At 58.5% G+C, this 22,084-nt stretch overlaps 1 protein-coding gene across 3 annotated transcripts in view; it reads left to right on the top strand.

Annotated features, from left to right (window-relative positions):
* BICD2 (BICD cargo adaptor 2) overlaps window positions 1-21,631 on the top strand; it is a 54,382-nt gene extending 32,751 nt beyond the window's left edge. Inside the window, exons 2-8 of one of the 3 annotated variants that reach the window (XM_031952012.1) lie at window positions 3,825-4,037; window positions 8,439-8,591; window positions 8,743-9,201; window positions 11,423-12,445; window positions 13,994-14,145; window positions 16,741-16,951; window positions 19,457-21,631. In XM_031952012.1, the coding sequence (XP_031807872.1) occupies window positions 3,825-4,037; window positions 8,439-8,591; window positions 8,743-9,201; window positions 11,423-12,445; window positions 13,994-14,145; window positions 16,741-16,951; window positions 19,457-19,462 (2,217 nt within the window). In that variant the 3' untranslated portion in view covers window positions 19,463-21,631. Of the gene's footprint in view, window positions 1-3,824; window positions 4,038-8,438; window positions 8,592-8,742; window positions 9,202-11,422; window positions 12,446-13,993; window positions 14,146-16,740 lie in introns of all 3 variants that reach the window. The other 2 variants (XM_031952017.1, XM_031952009.1) reach the window with 2 other exon arrangements.
* The last annotated feature ends 453 nt before the right edge of the window (window positions 21,632-22,084 follow it).

The following is a 22,084-nucleotide window of genomic DNA, read 5'->3' on the forward strand; positions in this document are numbered from 1 at the left end:
GCGGGGGATTCTGGGCCACCATTTGCTGGGCAGCCTCCGGTGCTGGTGCCCCTCCCACAGCTGGACTCTCCAATGGCGTCATAAATCTCCAGACTGCAGAGAAGGTTCCCCATCCCTGCCTGGGAGGGGATGGGAGGGAAGGGAGAAAGAAGGAAGAGGGAGGAGAAAGGGGAAGCACAGAGGGGCCGGGTCTCCCAGTGGCGGCTCCACTTGGCTCCCCGTGGGCAGCTCCTGTTTCTCCCAGATGCTGCCGCTTGGCCCTCTGGGCAGCCCGGAGGGGCCGGGCTCGGGCTCACTGTTCGAAGCTTGGGTGCTTTGGCAGGTGATGAGAGGATGGACTCTGGGAAAGATGCTAATGGGAGGAAAGGTTGAAGGAAAAGGGACCGGGGGAGGGGGGGTGTGATGTCATAGAAACAGTGAACGGGAACTAGGACCACGCCACGGGCTCCCCGAAAACAACAAGAACCTCAAGCCCTAATTTTTGCCCAAAGTTCCCCTTTCTGGAGAGCTCGAGCGCCACAGTTACTTCCTCTCTGCAGCCCAGGAGGAAAGTAGTAAAAGTCTGGGTCCCTTTTTACAGAGCAGGAAACCGAGATTCTGCAAGGTCTGGTGGTTCGTGGGATCCCAAGATTACAGAGATGAGCATTTATTTGGCACCTCCTGCATGCGGGGTGGGCACTAAGCCCTAAGGCTGCCTGGAAGCTGTTACTCCCCTTGGAGGTAGAGGGTCTGTGGGGAAGCCCACCAGGCACTCCCTTATTTACAAATGATTGAGGGGAGGTAGCGCCCTCTCCTGTTTCACTTGGGACTTTGTGAAATGGGCAGCACCCCCCCCCCCCCCCCCCCCCGAGCCCGGGTTCAGGGGTTTGTTTTTCTTAGTTTGGGCTTCGGCTCTTGTGGTTCCTCGTGTCCCTGGTGCTGCTCGCCTTGTTCCCATCAGCGTCTGCAGCTCGTCCTGTGCTTCCATTTTGCTCAGTTTCCCTTGTAATGCCAAAAGAAACTGAGCAAGACAGAGATTAGAGACCAATTCTATAGTTTATTAAATGGAGAGAAATGCTGGGACCACTGGATCCCCGCCCGGGCTAGACCAGACTGTCAGCTCAGAGTGTAGTACCGGGGCAGGGAGCCTTTTATGGAATAACAAGAGCAGTGACAGAATGGAGGGACCTGGGTGGAGATAGGGGGAGGTTACTGATATCCTAATGACATTAAGGAATGTCTATACCACCTTTATCTCAACCCTTAAGAGGGGACGGTCACACCCTAAGGCAGAATATGAAATAGGACAGTTGGAGGAACTGGTCACCCCATTAAAAGGGAGCTTTGGCATAACATTCTCTCCCAGCTCCTCTGGGGGAGGAAGTCATTGCTCTGGGGCTTCTTTCCTGGCTCCCCAGGCCCCAGGCCCAGCTGTTGTTAGGCCAGAGCCCCCAGGGCCTGCCTCTGTTTGTTCCTTCCATTCTGCCCTTGGATCTGCTCCTGTCCCTGTCCCTGCCTGGGCCCTTCTTAAAGACACCCCCCACCCTGAAAAGCCCGAGGCTTCTGCTGCCTCTGGGCCATCTCCTGATCCCCCTCTGGCCCCGGGGCCCCAGAGAGGAGAAAAGGGGCCGGGGCACGGGCTGGCTGCCCCTCCCTGAGGTCCCGGGCTCCTCTGAGAAGGAAGGCCAGCCTTCCTGCACCGGTCTGATGGAGCAAGGCATTCATGGGGGGCCGGGAAACCCGCACGGCACAAACAGGCAGGGTAGGGATGTGGCCCCCCCCCGCCCCCCTGCTCTCAGGTCGGACAGAGGAAGGCTTGGGGGGGCGGGGCTTTGGCCCCCCGCTCTCCCAGCCGATGCTCTACCATTCCTTGGCTTCTCCCCGTCCCTGCCGGCCACGTTCCCGGCCATCAGCAGCATGGAGCGGGTCCCACTGGGCGCCGGGCCCCGAGTGTCCCTCCCCATCCCCAAGAACGGGAGCTGCTCATTTGAAACTGTTGCCATCCCTTGGCCCTCAGTAGGCCCTTGGAGGCCTGGGACACTGGGTTGGTTTGGGAGGAGAGCGGCGGCCGGGGGCGGGGCTTGGGGCTCGGGCTCGGGGCCGGTTCTCGGGCTCATTCTCTGGGTTCGGGACCGGTTCTCGGGGCCCTCTCCGCGGCGGCTCCCCTTCCCTCGGACCTCTCGGGGAAGCAGCTTTCTCGCCTTTGATGGTGGTGGATTTCCCTCACAGAAAACAAATGCTGAGGAACGTGACATGAGAGCAGCCGGCAGGGTACTCGGGCCTCCTGGCAACAATCTGGGAGCCGAGGGAACCCCGGTGGGTTGTCATGGCAACGTGCAAGTGATCAGCGGGAGCGTTTTGCTGTCACGGCCCCTCCCCCAAAGCCTTCTGTAGTCAGTCCTTGGGGTGCCTGGTGACAGGCTGCAGGAGGCCCCCCTCGTGCCCCTTCCACATCCGTTCCCCCCCCCAGCCCCTCCATCTGCGCCCTCTCCCATCCGTGGGACAGTGTAGATGGGACAGTATTTGTCCCCACCTCCCCCGTCCAGGTCCTGCCGGGGAGACTTGGATGCACTTGGTCAGACCTCGGCTGTTCCGGGCTGGAGGCCGCCCTCCTGGCCCCGCTCCCTGGGAGACTTTCCCGAGCCCTCCCAGCTGCCTGCCCGCTCCTTGCGGGGCGCACCCTGCCTGTTAGATGGAGGCCCAGCTGAGGCGCCCTCGCGTCCTGCCCGGGTCTGTCCCGGCGCCTTCAGTAACCCTGGGCCAGAGGGAGGAGCCCGTGCTGGCTGATGACCCTGGGGGCTCCGTGGGCCTCCCTGCCCCAGGCCCAGCTGGGCCAGAGGCAGAGGGCCGGTGGGGACGGGTCCAGGCTTCCAGCCGGGGCGGCGGTTCCGGACAGATGGCTCCGACGCTGCACCTTCCCAGAATTGCTGATTGGCCTGGTGTTGCTTATTCATGAGGCGGGCAGTGCCCTTCATGCCCCGGAGGTTCCCTGCCCACACGCCTCCTCCCCCACCCGGCCACAGCAGAACCCGGGAGCCCGCCGTGGGACCCAGGCCAGGGCCACCTCACTGGGTCTCTCCCATCCTCGCTGACCCCGGGTCTGATGGATCCAGCACCCCAAGACCCAACTACACGACTCCCCAAGCCTCAGTGGCTTGAAAAATGCTTGGGTCAATTGGATCAGAAACTGGCTGCAGCTCCCGGTTCTCGGGCCAGAAATGGCCTGGGACCTGAAGGGGCCCTTCTCCTGAGGGCTGGCGGAGGGTGACCCCATTTTCATCTCGAACCTGAGACGGGCACGGAGGCCGAACCCTATGATGACCCCGACCCCCGCCTCCTGATCATCCATTGGAAGTCCGTTGGCTAAGACAAAAGATGGCTCTTGGGCCATCGGCTCCAGGAAGCGTTTCCTGCTTCCCTTTGTGACTTTTGCCTGTGGGATATTTTGTTTAGAATTGTTGCCCGTTGGTCCTTACTCTTGGCTTTCCTGATGCCTGGAGGGGGTGCTCAGACTTGCCCATGTCGCTGCCCTGCTCCATCTGGCCCGGGGCTTCCCATGTGGGACCCTCGGCATTGGCCTCGCCCAGGCCCTCAGGCCGGCCAGACTGGCTTCTGGGACATCTCGGCCCAGCCCAGACTCTGGCCCAGAATATGCTTCTCAGAACCCTTTGCTTCCCTAACTCCGCCGCCGAGGCTGGGAGGAGGGTCACCGTGTGGCCGAGGCTGGGAGGAGGGTCACCATGTGGCCGAGGGCCGAGGCCTGGTCGAGGGCCACAGGGTTCTGAGGCTCTCCAGGGCCCCGTTCCTGGCCTCCCCCTAACGGTCAGTGCGCTCTGTCTCCACAGGCCTTCGGACAAGCTCACACCAACCACAAGAAGGTGGCCGCGGATGGCGAGAGCCGGGAGGAGACCCTGATCCAGGAGTCGGCCACCAAGGAGGAGTACTACGTGCGCAAGGTCCTGGAGCTGCAGACCGAGCTCAAGCAGCTGCGCAACGTGCTGACCAACACGCAGTCGGAGAACGAGCGGCTGAACTCGGTGGCCCAGGAGCTGAGGGAGGTGAGGCCCCTGGGCCTGGGGGGAGCTGGGAGAGTCGGGGCCCAGCCAGCTGAGAAAGGGGCCATTCCAGGAGGTAGCTCCAACGAGAGGAAGAAAGGGGCGGCCCCCAGGGTGGGCTGGCCTGGCAGGGAGTGGGCAGGGGAATTGGGACCGAGCTGAGCCATTGAGGCTTCCTCTGGTGAGTAGCTGGGAGCTTCTGAATGTTACTGAGGAGAGGAGTGACCAGATCAGAGGATGACGGGCACTGGGCCCTCTCCCCCCAAACTGCCTTCTGGGCAGAGGAGGGAGTTGTGGCCCGACCCCTTCAGCCAGGAGGGTTCAGTGGGCAGCGCTCTGGGCCAGTCTGGTGCTGACTGTTCTGGTTCATCTCTAAGGCGGGGTCTTTAGAGAGGAATGGTGCAGGGGTCCCAGAGAGCCCCAGAACCTGAGCGAAGCAGCTCTGTGGTGGGAGGGACATTCACGGAAGTGGATGTCCCGGAGACTTGGGTCTGAAAGGCGGAGCCCTGGGTGCAAATCCTGCCTGGGTGACCTTGATACAGGGATGCTCCAAGGTCACTCTGAGCTCCGCTCCCTTCGTCTTTATCTGGAATTCTCATGAAATTATGACCCTGGGCCCTGATGGGAGAAGGGGATTCTGGGACATGGGCCTTGGCTTGGCTTCCTCCCCGGGGTGGGCAAACCCCCGGGCTCTCCCCCGCCGGGCCAAGGCCTTCGGGGCGGCCTTGAGTAAGTACCAGCCTCTGGGCGGGCACGGCCTTGACCCAGATGGGCCCTTCCCGAGAGGGGGCCCCAGAGGTTGGGGTGAGGGGCTGCTCTACCAAGGACTAGCCAGGGCTCCCTCTGAACCTCAGTTTCCCCACCTGCAGCTTGCTGGGATGGTGACCTCAGAGGTCTTCTGTGGCCCGGCAGTGTCAGCCCGGGCCTGGGAGTAGGAGTGGGCGACGGGGAGTTACCCTGTCCAGGGAAGCCAGAGCCATTTGGTCTGAGGCTGGGGAAGGGGAGGGAGCACCTGCTGCGGGGGCTCCGTCCTTCCTCTGGCCCCCAGCAGGGGCAGCCATCCAGGCCCTATAGGGAGCTTTGGAGGAAGGAGGAGCCGCCCAGGACCTGGCCTGCTCCCCTCCCCCCCAGCCCCGGGAGGGCAGAGGAGATAATGGAGCCAGAAGCGACCTCCGGCCAAGTGCGGCCCAGGAACATGGGGCCAGGCCGCATCCCGAGCACCCCCTGGATGGGCCTGGACCCGCCCACTCCAGACAGGAGCTCTGCCAGCATCCTCAGAGAGGAGAGACAGACAGACAGGAGACACGGTTTGACAGGAGAGGAGGGCTGGGGGTCCGGAGGGCAGGACGAGTCGGGTGGGCAGGGGCCGGGCCAGGGAATGGGGCTCGGGCACTGCCAGGGGCTGGCTCATCTCTGGGGAGGCCAGAAAGGTCGGCTGGGGTCCTTCACTGTCCCCTCCTCCCCCCAGCCTCTGGCTCGCCCAGGGCCGGCTGGTGTCCACTGTGGGCTGTGAGGTCGGGGGCTGTTCCCGGCCATTGCTGCGGGTCTGCCCCGTGCGCCCGGCTGTCTGAGCTCCCTGAGACAAAGGAAGCTCGGTCAGGGCCCTCTGACCTCCTCCTGGAGGGCCAAGGTTCTGGGGAAACAGGCCGGCCGGGCCCAGCCCTTCCTCCTTCTGGAAGCCACCTTGTGGGAGGTCCAGGAAAGGTGGGGGAGGGAGAACATCTGGGGGCCGGGCAGAAGGAAGCAGCTGGAGAGGATGAGCAGCTTGGGCCGGTGTCCAAGCTGAAGCACGAGGTGAGGCCGGAGGCTCCAGGCCTCCCTAAGCCCCGGAGGAAGGAGGGGCACTGGCCGCTGCCCCCGTCACAGAGCCGCTGCCGCAGGCACCGGGACTTGCCCGGACACACACACACAGCGGACGCTGCGGCCCCGGTTGCTCAGAGCCCGGCCTCCGGCCCCCCTGCCACAGGTTCCTGCACCCACAGTCCCTCCGCCACACAGTCCCTCCGCCACGCCGGCCCGTGTGCGGCTGGGCCCCGGGTGCCCTCCTCTCCTGCTCCCGTGCCTGCAGTGCCCTTCCTCGTTTCCCCAGGAGGATCCCCGGTGCCCAGCACGTGCCAGCTGCCCCAAACCCTAATGAAGACCTGACGGTGCTCAGGAAAGGAGAGCGGGCTCTCCAAGTGGGAGAAGACATAAGGGGAACTGAGAGGAGGCAGACAGGGAGAAGAGACGCCCCAGAAAGGGCCGCGGGGGAGAAGCCAGGACAGAGACCAGGCTGGGCCCCCTCTTCAGGGACCCCTGCCCCGGCCGCTGGCTGGAGAACCTCGAGAAATGACAAACTGGAAGAGTGATTTCAAGGCCGCTTGGCTGTCACCTGGTGGTCGGCGTCTGGACTCGGAGCCCTCCTGAGCCGTCGCGGTCCCCGCCAGTCTGAGCCCCCGGAGCTGGAAGCCGCCTCAGGCAGGAACCTGACACTCGGCCGGGCGAGAGACGGAGAAGGAGAGCGGTCCGGTGGGACACGCTCCAGCAAGATGGCGCCCGTCCGTCCGGTTGAGCTCGTGTGGCGAGAATGGTCGTGGGCTGATTCATTAAGAAAATTCCCAGGAGGCCCCGAGGAAAAAGGGATCCTTCCACTGGGAAGCGAGGCCAATGATGTCATGGAAATCAGGGCTCCTATGACCAGCGTGCACCGGGGCCCTGCCCGGGGGTGGGGGCTGCAGACCCCTGGCCGGGGGAGCGCCCTCAATCGGTCAGCGAGCGTTCTCGGGCAGGCCCGGGGCTACGGGCTGGGGCTGCTGCCGCAGGTTGGGTGAAGGGGTCCGAGCTGTGATGCCCTGGGGAGGGGGAGCCGGTGGGGGGAGGGGAGGGAGGATGTGAGAGCCTCAGACCCGAAGGGGCCTCAGTCCCAGGACCGGGCCGGACCCCTTCCCCCACCCCTACCAGGCTCTCACCGCCATTGGAGGCCATGTCTCCTCTCTCCGGACCTCGGGTTCCTTCTCTGTGCAGTGAAGGATTAAGCCCGACTCCCGAGAACCCCGTTAGCCCCGAAAGTCTGTACCTTTGTCAGGTACAGGAGAGATTTGGAGAGGGCGGGCGGGGATGTTTCCTGGGGGCAGGGCTGGGAAGGAAGGGGTCAAGACGGGCTCCCAGGAGGAGGGTCTCGAGACCAGCAGCCCTTGGAAAGAAGAGAAGAGCTCCGAGGTTTCTGGGGGAACCTGCACATGGACGCACTGGTGCCCGTCGTGGAAGGCGCAGTTCTAGACAGAGCCCCCTCCGAGGGTTTTAGACTCCAGGCTCCCAGACAGCCTAGAACGGGGACCATTCGGAGGGCGGACAACAAGGTCCAGTCAGAGCAGCTGCGAGGTCACCTTTGAGCTCGGGCTCTGGGAGAACAGATGGTGCCGCTGAGGAGAGGACGGGGGCTGTGCCCCGGACACGCCGGGCAGGGGCGGGGAGTCGGCCATGGGAGCCCTGAAGCCATGGGACAGGAAGAGCCTTCCAGGGGACGGGGGCTGGAGCTGAGGGGAAGAGAATTACAAGGCCTGAGGTCGAGAAGACTCCGTGAAGGGGCTGCGATGATTGGGGCGGAGCCAAAGTGAGGCTTGGGGTTCTGGGGGGAAAGGGGAGGTGGAGGAAGGGGGGGGACAGAGACCATCAAAAGCTTTGGCAACCGAGTGAACACGGCGAGGGGAGGCAGGAGAGGTGGAGGATGGCGGGACTCGGGCTGGGAGGGAGGGAGAAGCGAACCCGAGCTCAGCCGGGGTCACCGAGAGGGCCGTCGGGGAGCCAGCGCTGGGGCAGAAAGCTGAGGACGCTCGCCGACCCTAATGGCGAGAACCGGTAGCGAGTAGGTCGCTGAGAAGCAGTCATTTGACAGCGGCGTCTTTGCACGAAGCGTCGGGGCCATTCTGCCATCCCGCCACCACCTGTGGGCCCGGGGCCACGTGGACCTCCCGGGGTGCTGGGCCGTGGCAGGGCAGGCTCCCCCAAAGCGGGGTCCTGGGGCTGGCTTTTAAAAATCTCGTCTGGGTGCCGTTCCTGGGAACTTGTACAGTAAAATGCCCTCCATGGGCTCTGACAGGACTCGGCTGCCAACTCTCCTCTCCCCCCAGGTGCCCACTGAAAGGAGAGCTGCTAAACAACCCTCCCCCCCCCCCATGTGAATGACTCCCCTCCCGTGTCTCCCACTGGGCTGAGGGGAGGGAGTCACACACGGGACAAGATCCGTGCGCACCATTGCTCACACTCCGCCAGCTCGGGGAGCCAGGACGCTGTGCCTGCTGGCACCCGGCTCCAGGGGGAGCCCCCAGGCCCCGAGCCCCCTGCGGGGGCAGCACAGGTAGAACCCCCCTCCCTTCCCCCCACCCGGCTCTCAGTAACCCGTTCGTGCTGCTGTTTCCCTGCCAGATCAACCAGAATGTGGAGATCCAGAGAGCGCGGCTGCGCGACGACATCAAGGAGTACAAGTTCAGGGAGGCACGCCTGCTGCAGGACTACACCGAGCTCGAGGAGGAGAACATCAGCCTGCAGAAGCAAGTGTCCGTGCTGAAGCAAAACCAGGTGAGGGGGGGCAGGCAGCGGCCCCCGCCCCGTCGGCCCTGGGGAGGGGGGGAGCCCGGCTGGGAGGGGGGCCCAACGTTGGTGGGGTCTGGGCCCCCTCCTCCTTCTGCCCAAACTGGCCTGATGCCTTCTTGCCTTGTCTCCGTCCCAGGTGGAGTTTGAAGGCCTCAAACATGAAATCAAGCGGCTGGAAGAGGAAACGGAGTATCTCAACAGCCAGCTGGAGGACGCCATCCGCCTCAAGGAGATCTCGGAGCGCCAGCTGGAGGAGGCCCTGGAGACCCTCAAGACCGAGCGTGAGCAGAAGAACAACCTGCGCAAGGAGCTGTCGCACTACATGAACATCAACGACTCCATGTACACCAGCCACTTGAGCTTCTCGCTGGACGGCCTCAAGTTCAGCGACGAGACGGCCGAGCCCAACAACGACGACGTCCTGGTCAACGGCTTCGAGCAGAACGGGCTGCACAAGACGGCGGCCTGCGACAGCAACAAGACCTCGACGCCCAAGAAGGACGAGGGCTTCCCGCCGGCCCCCAGCCTGGTGTCCGACCTGCTGAGCGAGCTCAACATCTCGGAAATCCAGAAGCTGAAACAGCAGCTGATGCAGGTGAGCGGGGGGGCCCGCCTGTGGGGCTGGCGGATGCCACGGCCGGGGCGGGGGCACCCAGGCGGGGGTGAATGGTTTTTTTTTTTTTTTTTTTTTGGGGGGGGGGGGGGGCTTCCTTAACTTCGCTACTGCATTTTTTCCAAATTATCATTTATTTCTAGCGATTTTGTTTGTTTTGTTTTATTTTCTCCCTCCCACCCTCTGAGAAGGCAAGAATGTGACTCAGTAATATCGGTGAAATAAAATCACCGTCACTTCAGCTGACTCCTTGCTCTCCCCAGCCCCCTCACCACCAACCCTCCCTTAATAATGTAGAGGTGTGGTTCTCAAAAGTGAATCGCTCCGTCGGCCATGTGTAACGACATGTGCCTCGTTCCTCACCCGCAGCCCGCCGCCTCTCGCAGGCAGCGCGTTTCCTTCTGCCTGTCCCGAGGTCACTATTGTGTGGGGGCCTATGGGAGCCCACCGGAGTCATCCCTGCTGCCCTTCCTTCAGCCTTAGTTTTCCAGCTTGTAAAACAGGGGTGACTATGTACCCTTGGAACACGGACCTCGGCTCTTAGGTTCTATAGAATCCTTTCTGTGCCCCATACTCTAGATAATAAGGGACGAGGGACATAGTGTGTCAGAATCGGCAGATATTAAGCCCCTGCTGTGTGCCAGGTCCTGGCTTTGGTGTGGAGAACGCAATGTAAAAAAGACACGAAAGCAAACTGTTCGTGTTTTTGAGGAGCAACGTTCACACACACAGAATGACTTCCAGAGACTTGGTGGAGGAGCCCTGACGGCTCTCGGCATCCGGAAGGGTCCTGTGGAAGAATCCCGAGCTGGCTTTAATGCTCAAAGGCTCCTTGGGAAGGAGGGGAAGCGGGCGTCCCTTTGGCCCGGTCCTTGCCGCTGAGGCACTGCACAGGTAGCCACTGCAGGTCTGCCGGGGACTCTTAGACGGGCCGACCCTCCAAGGGGACCGAGTTACCTGGGGATCCCAAAAGCAGAGACGGGTTGCTGTGGCCTCCCGCCCCCTCCTGCCCTCGTCCCTCTGCTAGCCTTGTGAGAAAGAGGCAGGACAATACTGTGGACATTTGTTTGTGTTGCTGACAGTACTGTGACTGTCTATTTCCCATTATTATTATTATTGTGATTATTTTTAAAAATTTTAATAGTATTTTATTTTTTCAAATACAAGCAAAGATGACCTTTGCAAAACCTTGTGCTCCCGAATTTTCTTCCTTTCCTTCCCCCTCTCCATTTCCCAAGACAGCAAACAATCTGGTCTAGGCTAACCGTGCAGTTCTTCTAAACGGAGTTCCACGATTATCGTGCTGCACGAGAAACGGCAAAGGGGGGAAAATAAGCCAACAAAACAAAACCAAAAAAAGATGAGAATCCCGTGCTGTCTGCCTGGTCCCCATTCTGGTGCAGGTGGCTCTTTCCATTCCAAGTCTATTGGAAATGGCCTGAATCTCCTCATTGTTGAGAAGAGCCGAGTCCCTCACGGTTGATGATCTTGTTGCCGTGTACCATGGGTCACTGCTCACTTTCCTCAGCATCAGTCTCTCCGGGCCTCTCTCAAATCCTCCCGCTGGTCATTCCTTATAGAACAATAATATTCCATAACATTCATAGACCATAACTCACCCAGCCATTCTGGGCAGCCGCTCAGTTTCCAGTTTCTGGCCACTACAAAGGGGCCGCCACAAACCTTTGTGCACACGTGGGTCCCTTTCTTTCCTTTAAGATCTCTCTGGGATACAGGACCAGTAGAAACACGGCTGGATCAAAGGGGACGCACAGTTTCATGGTCCTTTGGGCATAGTTCCAAGTCGCTCTCCAGAATGCTTGAATCCATTCACTGCTCCACTAATAATGCACCAGCGTCCCAGTTTTCCCACATCCCCTCCAACAGTCATCTTAGCCAGTCCAACAGGTGTGTAGCGGTACCTCAGAGCTGTCTAAATTTGCATTTCTCTAATAGCGATTTAGAGCATTTCCTCACGTGACTAGAAATGGTTTTAATCGCTTCATCTGTCCTTTGGCCGTTTGTCAGTTGTGTTTCCCGTTATTTTGGGGGGCACCAGGGAGGCCACCTTACTTTTGCTCGGGACCCTGGTGGTGGGGTTCCGTTGTGTTGGTTCCCGAAGCTGAGCCGGGCCCGCCGCCCGCCTCTGAGCCGAGACAAATGGCGGCTAGAGAGTCATGGTCCCGCTTTGTGCCTTTTTCAGATGGAGCGAGAGAAGGTGACCCTCCTGTCGACGCTGCAGGAGTCCCAGAAGCAGCTCGAGTGCACGCGGGGGGCCCTGTCGGAGCAGCACGAGAAGGTCAGCCGGCTCACGGAGAACCTCACGGCCATGAAGAAGCTCCAGGTCAGCAAGGAGCGCCAGTCGGCGCTGGACAACGAGAAGGACCGCGACAGCCACGAGGACGGCGACTACTACGAGGTGGACATCAACGGGCCCGAGATCCTGGAGTGCAAGTACAAGGTGGCCATGGCTGAGATGGGCGAGCTGAGGGAGGAGCTGAAGGGCCTGAAGAGCCACTACGAGGCATGCGAAGCCAGGTACGAGGAGGAGAGGAGCCGCTACGAGAACGAGGGCCAGAGCCTGGCGGAGAAGGTGGCGCTGCTGGAGAAGGCTGGGCGGCTGGAGCGCGAGCACGCCGCCCGGCTGGAGAAGGAGCTGAAGAAGGTCAGCGACGTGGCCGGCGAGACGCAGGGCAGCCTGAGCGTGGCCCAGGACGAGCTGGTGACCTTCAGTGAGGAGCTGGCCAACCTCTACCACCACGTCTGCATGTGCAACAATGAGACGCCCAACAGGGTCATGCTGGATTACTACAAGGAGGGCAAGGGCGGTGGGCGCATCAGCCCCGAGGGCAAGGGCCGGCGCTCGCCCGTCCTGCTCTCCAAGGGGCTCCTGGCCATCGACCTGGGCAAGGCGGAGGGCGGCAGCGGCGACAGCTCGCCCTCCCCCGGCTCCTCCCTGCCGTCCCCCGTGTCCGACCCCCGCAAGGAGCCCATGAACATTTACAACCTGATCGCCATCATCCGCGACCAGATCAAGCACCTGCAGGCCGCCGTGGACCGCACCATGGAGCTGTCCCGCCAGCGCGTGGCCACGCAGGAGCTGGGGCCGGTGGTGGACAAGGACAAGGAGGCGCTGATGGAGGAGATCCTGAAGCTCAAGTCCCTGCTGAGCACCAAGCGCGAGCAGATCGCCACCCTGAGGACCGTGCTCAAGGCCAACAAGCAGGTAAGGGCGAGGCTGGGCAAGGGGCGCGCACGGCACAGCGAGGGAAGGCACCCCCAGGAAAAATTAGGGAGCCAAAGGGGTTCCCTCCCTGGACCCCGGGGCTTGGTGCCCTGGTCACCGTGACATCTGGGCCAGGCTCCCTCCCTGCCTTCCGTCATTGGCAGGTGTTCTCGGGGACGTGTCTCCTTCTGTTCCAGCCGAGGAATCCCCGATGCCTTAGGCCAGAGGGGGCGCAGGTGCCCCTCAGGGCGTTCGTTAAGGGCCTCCCCCCTGCTGGGCACGGCCACCCATCCCGGAGCCCATTGCCCTTCCTCTCTGTGCCATTGGCACCGGGCCTGCGGGCACGGTGAAGGGCGTTTTGTCCTCCCCAGGGAATGAGGGGAGGTGATTGGGAGGAACGGTGTAAGGGACGTGGAAAAGCTCCTTAAACTGGGCAGGCTGGCGAGCGCCGAGCCTTGTCCTTGGTGCTGGGGGGACCGAGGAGAAGGTGGCAGTGCTCCTGGCCCCCCGGGGGTGCGCGCTCTGCCCGTTAGGAGAGGAAAAACCAGGAGGGCGACCAGTACGGATCTGGTTTCCAAGACTTGCCAAAGGCCAGTGTAGACAGTTGGGAGCTATTTCATGATGGCTCGAACTCAAGACCCTTCAGTGAAATGCGGGGATTCTTGCCTCTGGCTCTGGCTGCCTTGTCTGGGGGCTGCCCGACTATGATGGGCCAAGCACCGGGGGGCGTGGCAGGGAGGCCGGGCCATTGTCGGCCAGGGAGCACGTTGGCCACTTGTGCCTCAGCTCGTTACTCCCTCCCCATAACCAGCCATAACTAAGTGGGGCCCAGGACGCTGCCCTCAAGGCGAGCGTGGGCTCGGGGGTGTCGGACCCACAGCGGGCTCCAAAGTTGGGGCCCGCAGCCAGCTCCGGCTTGACGCTCCTGGGGGTCTCCGAGCAGCCCCCAGGCCTCAGTCCCCCTGTCTGTTGAATAAGACGGTGAGCCTAGAAGGCCAGAGGCCTCTTCCAGCACCATGATGCTGTGGGAGGGACGGCGGCCTCTGGGCCCCCTGGTTCTGATGCTGTGATCCAAGGTCAGAGGCAGGTAGAGGAGGCCCCAAGGGCAGCCGATCCCTGACCCCCACAAAGCGGGCAGCCCCGTACCCTGGCTCAGCCCCTCGCCCAGTGGGAGCCTCGTAGTTTGTGAGGGATCCCGGGGTAGGTCCAAGCCCTGTTGGGACACTCGCTCATGCCCTCGCCCCCACAGACTTCCCAGGAATTAAAGTCCTCTCTCCAACCTGTCTCAGCATGTCCGGAGAAGCAGGCTTCCTACTCAGAGTTCTACCCTCCTCGGAGGCCGTCGAGCAGAGGCTTGGGTGACCCCACAGCAGGCAGGTGGTAGGGAGGGCTTGGCCGGGGGGCGGGGGGGTGACCCAGCTGGACCCTTCCAGTTCCCAGAGGCCGCCTGAGGTTGGGAAGGCCGCCGTCAGGCAGCCGCCAGCTCCGGGGGCGCCCAGAGCCCCAGGCCACGTCCCTCACTGACCTCTGTCCTCGGTCCCCCCCCAGACGGCCGAGGTCGCCCTGGCTAACCTGAAGAGCAAGTACGAGAACGAGAAGGCCATGGTGACGGAGACCATGATGAAGCTGCGCAACGAGCTGAAGGCCCTCAAGGAGGACGCCGCCACCTTCTCCTCTCTGCGGGCCATGTTCGCCACCAGGTAACGGCGCCGAGCTCACGGGCAAGGGGGGAAGGGGCGGCGCCTGCAGGCGTGATCCTCCTGGGGCAGAGCACACGCAGAGGTGGGGCGGCAGTTACCGCTGTCGTCTTGTTCGGCCCTCCCAGCAGTCCTGTGGGAGGGCTCTTGTTGGTGTCCCGTTTTGTGGAAGGGGAAACTGAGGCAGAGAAAGCGAAGTGGCTTGTCCAGGGTCATCTGCTTCAGAGCAAGGATATGGGGTCTGGCTCTGATCCCTCTGTACCGCCTGCAAAGGGGGAGCCTGGGGACAGGGCTTGTACCGTCCCACCGCTGCCTGGGGAACCCCAATTCCAGCCTTGTGCTTGCCCCCCCCCCCCAGGGTTGTTGATCATCCCTGGTAACCGGTGGGGGGGGGGGGGGTGAGTGTCTGCACACGTGTGTGTGTGTGTGTCTGTGTTGTCACCTTAAAACACAATCTCCTCATCAGCTGCTTGTGAGCTGGACATCAGCAGACAGGATTGAGAAGGGGAGGTGCAGGAGGAACCTTCTCCCCACTGGGTGCCTGAGGGAGATTTCTCCGTTAATGCCATTCTCACATTGCAGCTGCTGAGGGGCCGAGGGGGCGGCTTTCCTGCTTGGAGCCTCTGCTGATCCCCTTATGTGTAACCCAAGCAGGGGGGTGGGGAGAGGGAGGTGGGGCAGGAGAGCCAGAGCTCAGAACCAGGGAGGCCCGCGGGCCTTGGGACCTGCCATCAGGGAGAACCAGCTGGGATTTCACAGGGTGGCAGGGGCGCTGTAATTGGGCTTGGAATGCAGGGTGAGTCCACAGTGGGCACAGCTGCTGACGAGCAGAGCAGAGGAAGCCTCAGACCGAGGGCCTCTGATGTAGGGTGGGCCGGCTGGGATCTCTGGCTGCCTGGACCCAGCGGGTCTCAGTGCTGCTGGCAGGGCTGGCTTAGGCGGTTCCCAGCAAGCTCCTCTTGGGAGGAAATCTCTTGGCCCACAGCCCCCGCCCAGCTCCATCCCCTGGCCCTCCACCACACTCAGAAACTGGCTTCTGCTGCTCAGGACGCCTCTGGGCCTTCCTTAGAAGGGACCGTGCCTGGCATTTCTTTGGGTCGTCCTAGAGCTGGGCTGGAAGGGACCTTCCATCATGGAGGCCAAGCCCTCATTTGACCATCCTGGGGGGTGGAGGAAGCTTGCCCAGGGCCAAGCAGGGAGTCAGAGGAGGCAGGATTCGCCCCCAGCTCTTCTGCCTCTAGATAACTTGCCAGCTGACGACTAGGAAGGATCAGCCCCGGGATCCACAGACTTGTGGTCTCTGTGTTCTTGGAGGCCACTGGGAACAAGCCGTCCAGCTTTTAAAGGAACCACCGGCAGCACCAGCTCTGATTTGGTCCCTGCCCTTTCTCGGCAGCTTCCTGGGACTGGGTCTGGTTAAGGCAAAGAAAGGAGGCAGGCCCCACTCCCAGAAACGAGGGCTGCAGCCCTGGGGAGCCCTGGCGCCGGCCGAGCTCGAGACATGACATATACGTGGGAGGTGATATTGCAGTCACAGCTTAAGGCCAGAGCTGACGGACTCTCCCAGAGCCTAATGGTCGCTTGGCCACCCCCTGATGGGGGCATCCAATGGTCGCCCTGCACACAGAGAGAGCCGTGGGTCACTCACACTGGTGTCCAGACTGGAGCCGGCAGGCTCCTTGGCGGGCCACTGGTGGCGAGTCCTGGCCGAGAATGGGGCAGCCTCCTGAGACTTCTCGGGGGCAGAACGGGGAGAGTGGGGATCCCCGAGGCCAGGCCTCTGTGCCGGCCTCCCTCAGGGGCCCCGGGGCAAGATGGAAACGGGAACTCGGTGTTTGCCCAGAGCTGGTGTCGGGCTTGGAGCGCCGGGCCGGGCGGCAGCGCGCCCCGAGTTCAGATCCCGCCTCACTACCTGACTCCCCAGCCTCGGGCCTCCCCAGCCTGGGGCCCTCCAAGCCTTTGGATGCACTGGGTTTCTGGCAGAGGATGGAAACCGGGCCACTCTGCTGGGTTCTGTCTCCCCCTGGTGGTCAGCACGGGACCCAGCAATTTCAAACTGCCTGGGAAAAGTAGCCAGGACTAGCCTGGCGTGTGTGAGGCGTAACTGGAGAGCTAGCGCAAGGGGGAGGGGCCGCCCGGGGGCTGGCAGGTTCCCTGAATAACAATGGCCAGCATGTACAGAACACTTTAAGGTTGGTCCCTTTCTGGCCTCTCTTAAGACCCTAAGAGGGAAGCTGCTGCTATTCCCATTTTACAGATGAGGAAACTGAGGCTGGTTTAAGTTGAGTGACTTGCCCATGGTCACAACGCTAGTAAAGTGCCTGGGGCTGGGCCGGCCCCACTTGGCCAAAATTTCCGTTTGTCCTTGGACAGTATTGGAGGCTCTCTCCCGGGGCCTCTCCGGCCTCTCCCAGGGGCTGCTGGGTCTCCTCTCAGCCCGGGCCTTCTCCCTACCCTTGGGGGTCCCCGCTCGGCCCGGGCCTTCTCCTGCCCCTCCGGGCCTTCTCCCCAGGCTGCGTGGTCTCCTCTTGGCCTGGGTGGCTGCAGGGTCTCCCCGGGCCTCGGGGTCTCAGGCGCCTCCCTCCTTTGCCGTTGCAGGTGCGACGAGTACGTGACGCAGCTGGATGAGATGCAGCGGCAGCTGGCGGCGGCCGAGGACGAGAAGAAGACCCTGAACTCGCTGCTGCGCATGGCCATCCAGCAGAAGCTGGCGCTGACCCAGCGGCTGGAGCACCTGGAGCTGGACCACGAGCAGGCCAAGAGGGGGCGCACCAAGTCCGCCTCCAAAGGCAAGAGCAGTAGCCCAAGCGTAAGTCACCTGCGCTCCTGCGCGGACAGGCCCGAGGCGGCCGTGCTCGGCGGCCAGGTGTTCTGCAGCGAGAAGTATAAGATTTACTGCGACTAGGGGGCTCTGGGGCGCCGCGGGGCCTGGGCCGCGCCCCGCTGTCCGCTGGCTTCTCCGTTGTCCGCTTCCGCCCCACTAACGTTCCGGGGAGAGGCTCCCGCTCTTTGTCCTTCCCGCCCCGTCGCACCCGCTGCCTCTGCCGGGCTTGGCCGTGAGCATCGTGAGGGGGATGTCCCTGGTCCGGGTTATCGTAGGGGAGCGGACCCTTCCATCACCAGTGTGGGCGGGTGGGGGACTTTTTTTTCTTTTCTATTGAGGGGAGCGTGTCCTGGAGCTTGTACATTGGGAGGCCCTCGCTGTAGGTGTAGAGCACAAACATGCCTCCCGCCCCTTCCCGGGCCGCGTCAAGCACACAACAAATTGCCCGGCAGGCTGGAGCTGATGAGGTGGTCCCGGAAATGGGGCGGTCCCAGAGACCGGGTCCTGCATTTAAGGGTAGTTGGATGACTTGCCCATCAGCGGGAGTCGGACACCGCAACCAAGGTCCTTAGAAGGAAGGGTGATGGGGGCTTCCGGGACATAGCCGGGCTCCCAAACTTGCACATTTCATGTTTTCCGTAGAGATTATCGAGTTATGCAATTGGACCCCTTCGGGAACACATAAGGTAGTAGGGTGTATGTTGACGTAGTCTCCTGACGGTGGCTCTTGGGCCAGCCTTAGGTAGTCTCTTGCAGCAGCATGCGAATTTAGGAGAAGAAATGCTGTGTCCACAGGCCGTCCACGCATGAGCTTAGTCGGTAGGGGTAGGGATGCCCGAGAGGGGACTGCCCCAGTGGGCGTTAGCCCCGTCCATGGGGAGCAGGTTTTCTAAGTGAGCAAGAAAGGATCCTTTAAACACTCCCACATTCACACATTGACCATTCCAGCAGAGCCAGCCGGAAGCAGAGGAAATTTATCTGGCCAAGCAAGGCCCCTAGCCCACCGGAGAAATCTGGTGACCCCGGGACTTGCAGGTAGATTTTTAGGCCCTTGAGTCCAATTTTCAATGAAACAAAAGGATCTCTGGGACTGGTGTCTGGAGAGCTAGGGAAGCCTGGAAATGACTGCTTCTGGAGTGGGGTTTGGGGGATTGGTGAGGCCCAAGGAGGCACAAGATTTTGATTTTTTTTTAAGTGCCTGAAACTATCTTACTTTCCTTTTCCACGGGGAACCCTGCTCCTTTTTTTTTTTTTTTTTTTTTAAACATCTGGAATATCCTAAAGAATAGAAATCGTCCATGTGGGTGTGATGTAAGGGTCAGCAGATTGGAGAAGTGGGAGGTTTGGTCTTGATTTTTTTTCCCCAATAACTAAATTTTCTTGGTAAATAACTGAAGTCTGAAAAAAAGAGCAAGAAAGCTCAGTACATGGTCTGTCTCCTATAATAAGTGCTCATTTTCATAAATTCAAACTTCATTTTGCCGGTGAGCCACTTGTTATTTTAGAAGCCGATGTACTCATTCTGCTACTGTACCAATCCCCCCTTCCCCCACTGTGGCCCTGTCAGTCTCAGGGGCTTCCCTTTGGGCAGGAAGCTGCACACACTCACACTCAAACACACTCTCACACACTCACACATACCCCATCCTGGAGGGCCTCTGGTTCTGACACACAGCCCAGTGGGTACAAAGATTTCAAGGTGTCCGGCTCATGGTGACTTTCCTAGTCCCTGAGATTTCAGTAAAAAGGGATCATCAGTGTTACAGGGACCTGAGGTGATGTGACTGTTTCCGTGTCCTGTCATCGGTTTTGAGTAACCCCTCGGGTTGTCTTCATTCTCCATCATTTCTCAAAGTTATGTTTGTGATCTGGTCCAAAACTGAGGCTGTGAAAAAAAAAAGTCCATCCCACCAGTGTGGCTGCTCATGTAGATGAGGCTCTTAGGGAAGCATCACAGGGCTTGTGTGTTCTTGGCTCTCTGCTCCTGAGCTTGATCTGTGTCCAACCCTCGCCTCTACTTACTCGGCTCTTTGGGATTCTTAACGTGGGAAATTTCTTCAGCCATCACCTACCTCCTCGAGCAGGCTCTTGTCGGTTGGATTTCGGCGCTGGCCCGCATGACCCACACTTCCTGCATGTTTTTCCAGAGACCGTTTAGCTTCACTGATAAACTCTTCCAATGCTTCCTCCCAGCCGGCCCCTTGCTCCTGCAGCCTCTCCCTTCAGTACTTGTAAGAAATCTTTTCTTCAGCAAATGGTGAGCCCGTGGTCCCTGGGCCTCCGGGGTTCCAGCGCTCGGGCAGCCCCCTTCTCTCTCTGCCGGCTCAGGGGCCGCCCCTCTAACAGACAGACCGTTGGGTCCTCTCTCGCCACCACACTAACCCGCTCTGTAGCTCTCACGGCGCTATCAGTATTAAGATGTCAGACCTCTTAGTGGGATAAGTAACCTGTTTTTTCTAATGTGATTTCATTTTTCCCCCTCATTTTCAGCTGTAGAGTAGTGCCCGGAGATGGAATTGGCCTACAGTGCCCTCGCTCAAATTGCAACTTTCTTAAACTGTTCATGCTGGTGGCTAAACCAGCCCAGGGAGTTCTGGTTGCCCAAAGGAATGGACGAAATCCCAAATTTCCACTCTCTTTTTTTCTTTTTCTCACGAATAAACTACCTGCGCTCATTTTCAAAATTGCATATCCTGGGTTGGAAAAAGAAAATCTGCACGCCTCGTGTGCCGATATTGCTGCAGGAAACATTTTTTACAAGTGCTGAAGAAGCCGCCTTCAAACAAACGATGAGTCTACTAGAAATGTTCGGACGGGGTCGGGGGTCGGGAGGAGGGGGGACCGTCGGGGGAAGCCATTTTGGTTGTTACCTATATTCCTTTCTTATTCTGATTGTTAAACCTGTGCACTTTTGATATTTTGATATTGTATTAGCTTCCTTAATTCCTCATGTAGAAAAGATCTATGAGAAGCAATGGTTATGCTCACGGTAGGTCTCCATGCATTTGTACTTGTTGATTTCTCCAGAGGCATGTTGCAGAAATCTGTAAGCTTTTCGGGGTTGTTTTTGCTCTAGACTCCGTTTAGATGAGCACCCCGGCTCCAGTGGCGGGGCGGCTCTGCTAAACTGTTACGTGCTGTGCTTCAGCAGCCTTTTTTAATTATGAAATGTTATGGTTTATGTTTTAAATGACTGATTTTTAACTGCCATGTTCATTAAGAAATCCAGGGTATTCAAATTCTGGGGTTTTTTCATATTGTATTATTATTCTTAGGAATAGTTCAATGTAACAAGAAGAAACTTGACTTTGCTCTGGTTAAAACAGTAATAGGCACTTGAAAAATAAAATTAAAGCGATGAAAGCAGTAGTATTACTTGCAAACTCCAGAGATTCTGGATTGGAGGAGGTTGGGAAGCATGACTGATTAACAGAATTTTCTACAACTGTACCAGTGAAATTCCAAATTGGAATTGTTTCGTTACCTCTTTGTTTGTTGTGCCAAATTATGGTACATTTAGAAAGAAAAATTCTAAAGTTGTCAATTATAGGGTGTTCAATTTCAACGCCTTTTTGTTATTCATTGTTGCCAGTAGTGCCTTTGCTAATTTGAGGGAGAATCCTAGGATATAGTTTTAGTCTAGAGGAAAAAAAAAGGAACCGGGACGAGCTGGTTGGGAATTGGGAAGATGTGGAGCAATAAAGACAAAGTAAAGCAAGCGCCTCAGCTCATTTGTTTTTGAAAATGGGTCTCTTCGTATCCCACGAGAGATGAAAGATTGTGCAAAATTCTGTTAGTCAGTGATACTTTACCAGGCGGATCCTGGCAAATTCAGGGCTTGAGAAAGAAAAGCAAATGCAAAACATTGAATACACTTTGGGAACCAAATGGACTTTTACCGAACAAAGAAGCAAGCTGTGCAAAAGAAGGAGGACGTTTCTGGTCGCGGCACCGATGGGTGTTGGCTGTGGATCTTCTGTTCGCTTTCTGTGGCAGCAGCGGTGGGCATGGTTTAACCATTAGTATTCTTTGCGAATGTGAAGGCGAGACATTAATATCTTCTCTTGCATGTGGTATCTAATCATTGTAATTTCAGGAAACAGAAACGAATAAAAAACAAACAAAAAAAGACAGCAACAAAACTCGGAGCCCAAGCGGCTCGGGGCATTTGTTGAAGCTGGTGGGAATGATTAAATTGGTACTTCGGGAGGAAGAAGGCATTTTTTTCCTCAAAAAAGTACAAATTATAATAATAAATAATAATAATATAAATGGCAGGAACAAATGAGTTCTGTTTGCTGGAATAAACATTATTATTCCTAGATGTGGGGACTTCTCTATTTTCACTTTCTGTTACAGTATTGATTTATAAGAAATATTGTTGCATTTAAAATAACTTCATCTGTCTATATGTGGGTATTTATTTGAAATGATGTCTACGTACTGTATTCTGTTCTCTGTGCATTACCTTTAGCGGCGGATTATTGGTCCTTATTTTAAAGTCATATGCATGTACTCCTGCCAAGGAACCTTTACACAGACCCGAAGAGGCAAAAGCGTCCTCATTCTTTGGGGAAAGGAGGAGAAAGAATGAGGACGAGAACTCTCAAAGAGTCTAATTTTCACGATTGGGTAACTCTCTGTTGTCTAGGGAGTGCAAAAGTATGACTTTTAAATTAATCCCAAACCAATATTTATAGAAAACAGCCGGCCTGTGTAAAGAGTCATGTTGGCAGTTATTCGATAATAAAAAAAAATTTTTTTTTAAAGATTAAAATGTGTCTTGGGTCTCTTGTATTTTTCATGTCGAATTCTGATCCGTGAGAACCCTTTGGGAAGTGCGGTTTGGGATTTTCTGAGCCTTTGGGCGTGGAGATGACCTGAAAGGCATAATAATCCATATAATTATCCATCATTCCTCCAGCCCCATTTTCCCCAATGCTTCTCAATGGGGAACCTAGAAGACTTGATTAATTAACAGTAAGTGGAGAACTTCCCAATTAGCTCACAGATCCAAGTGATAGGTGGAAGGAAGACTCCAAAAGAAAAAAGAAAATCCATTTTTAAAAGAGCGAGCCCAGCCAGGAGAATGCAGATGTAAACCTAACGTAAGCCTAA

Source organism: Sarcophilus harrisii, chromosome 1 (genome assembly GCF_902635505.1).
Source record: "Sarcophilus harrisii chromosome 1, mSarHar1.11, whole genome shotgun sequence".
NCBI classification, from domain to species: Eukaryota; Metazoa; Chordata; class Mammalia; order Dasyuromorphia; family Dasyuridae; genus Sarcophilus; species Sarcophilus harrisii.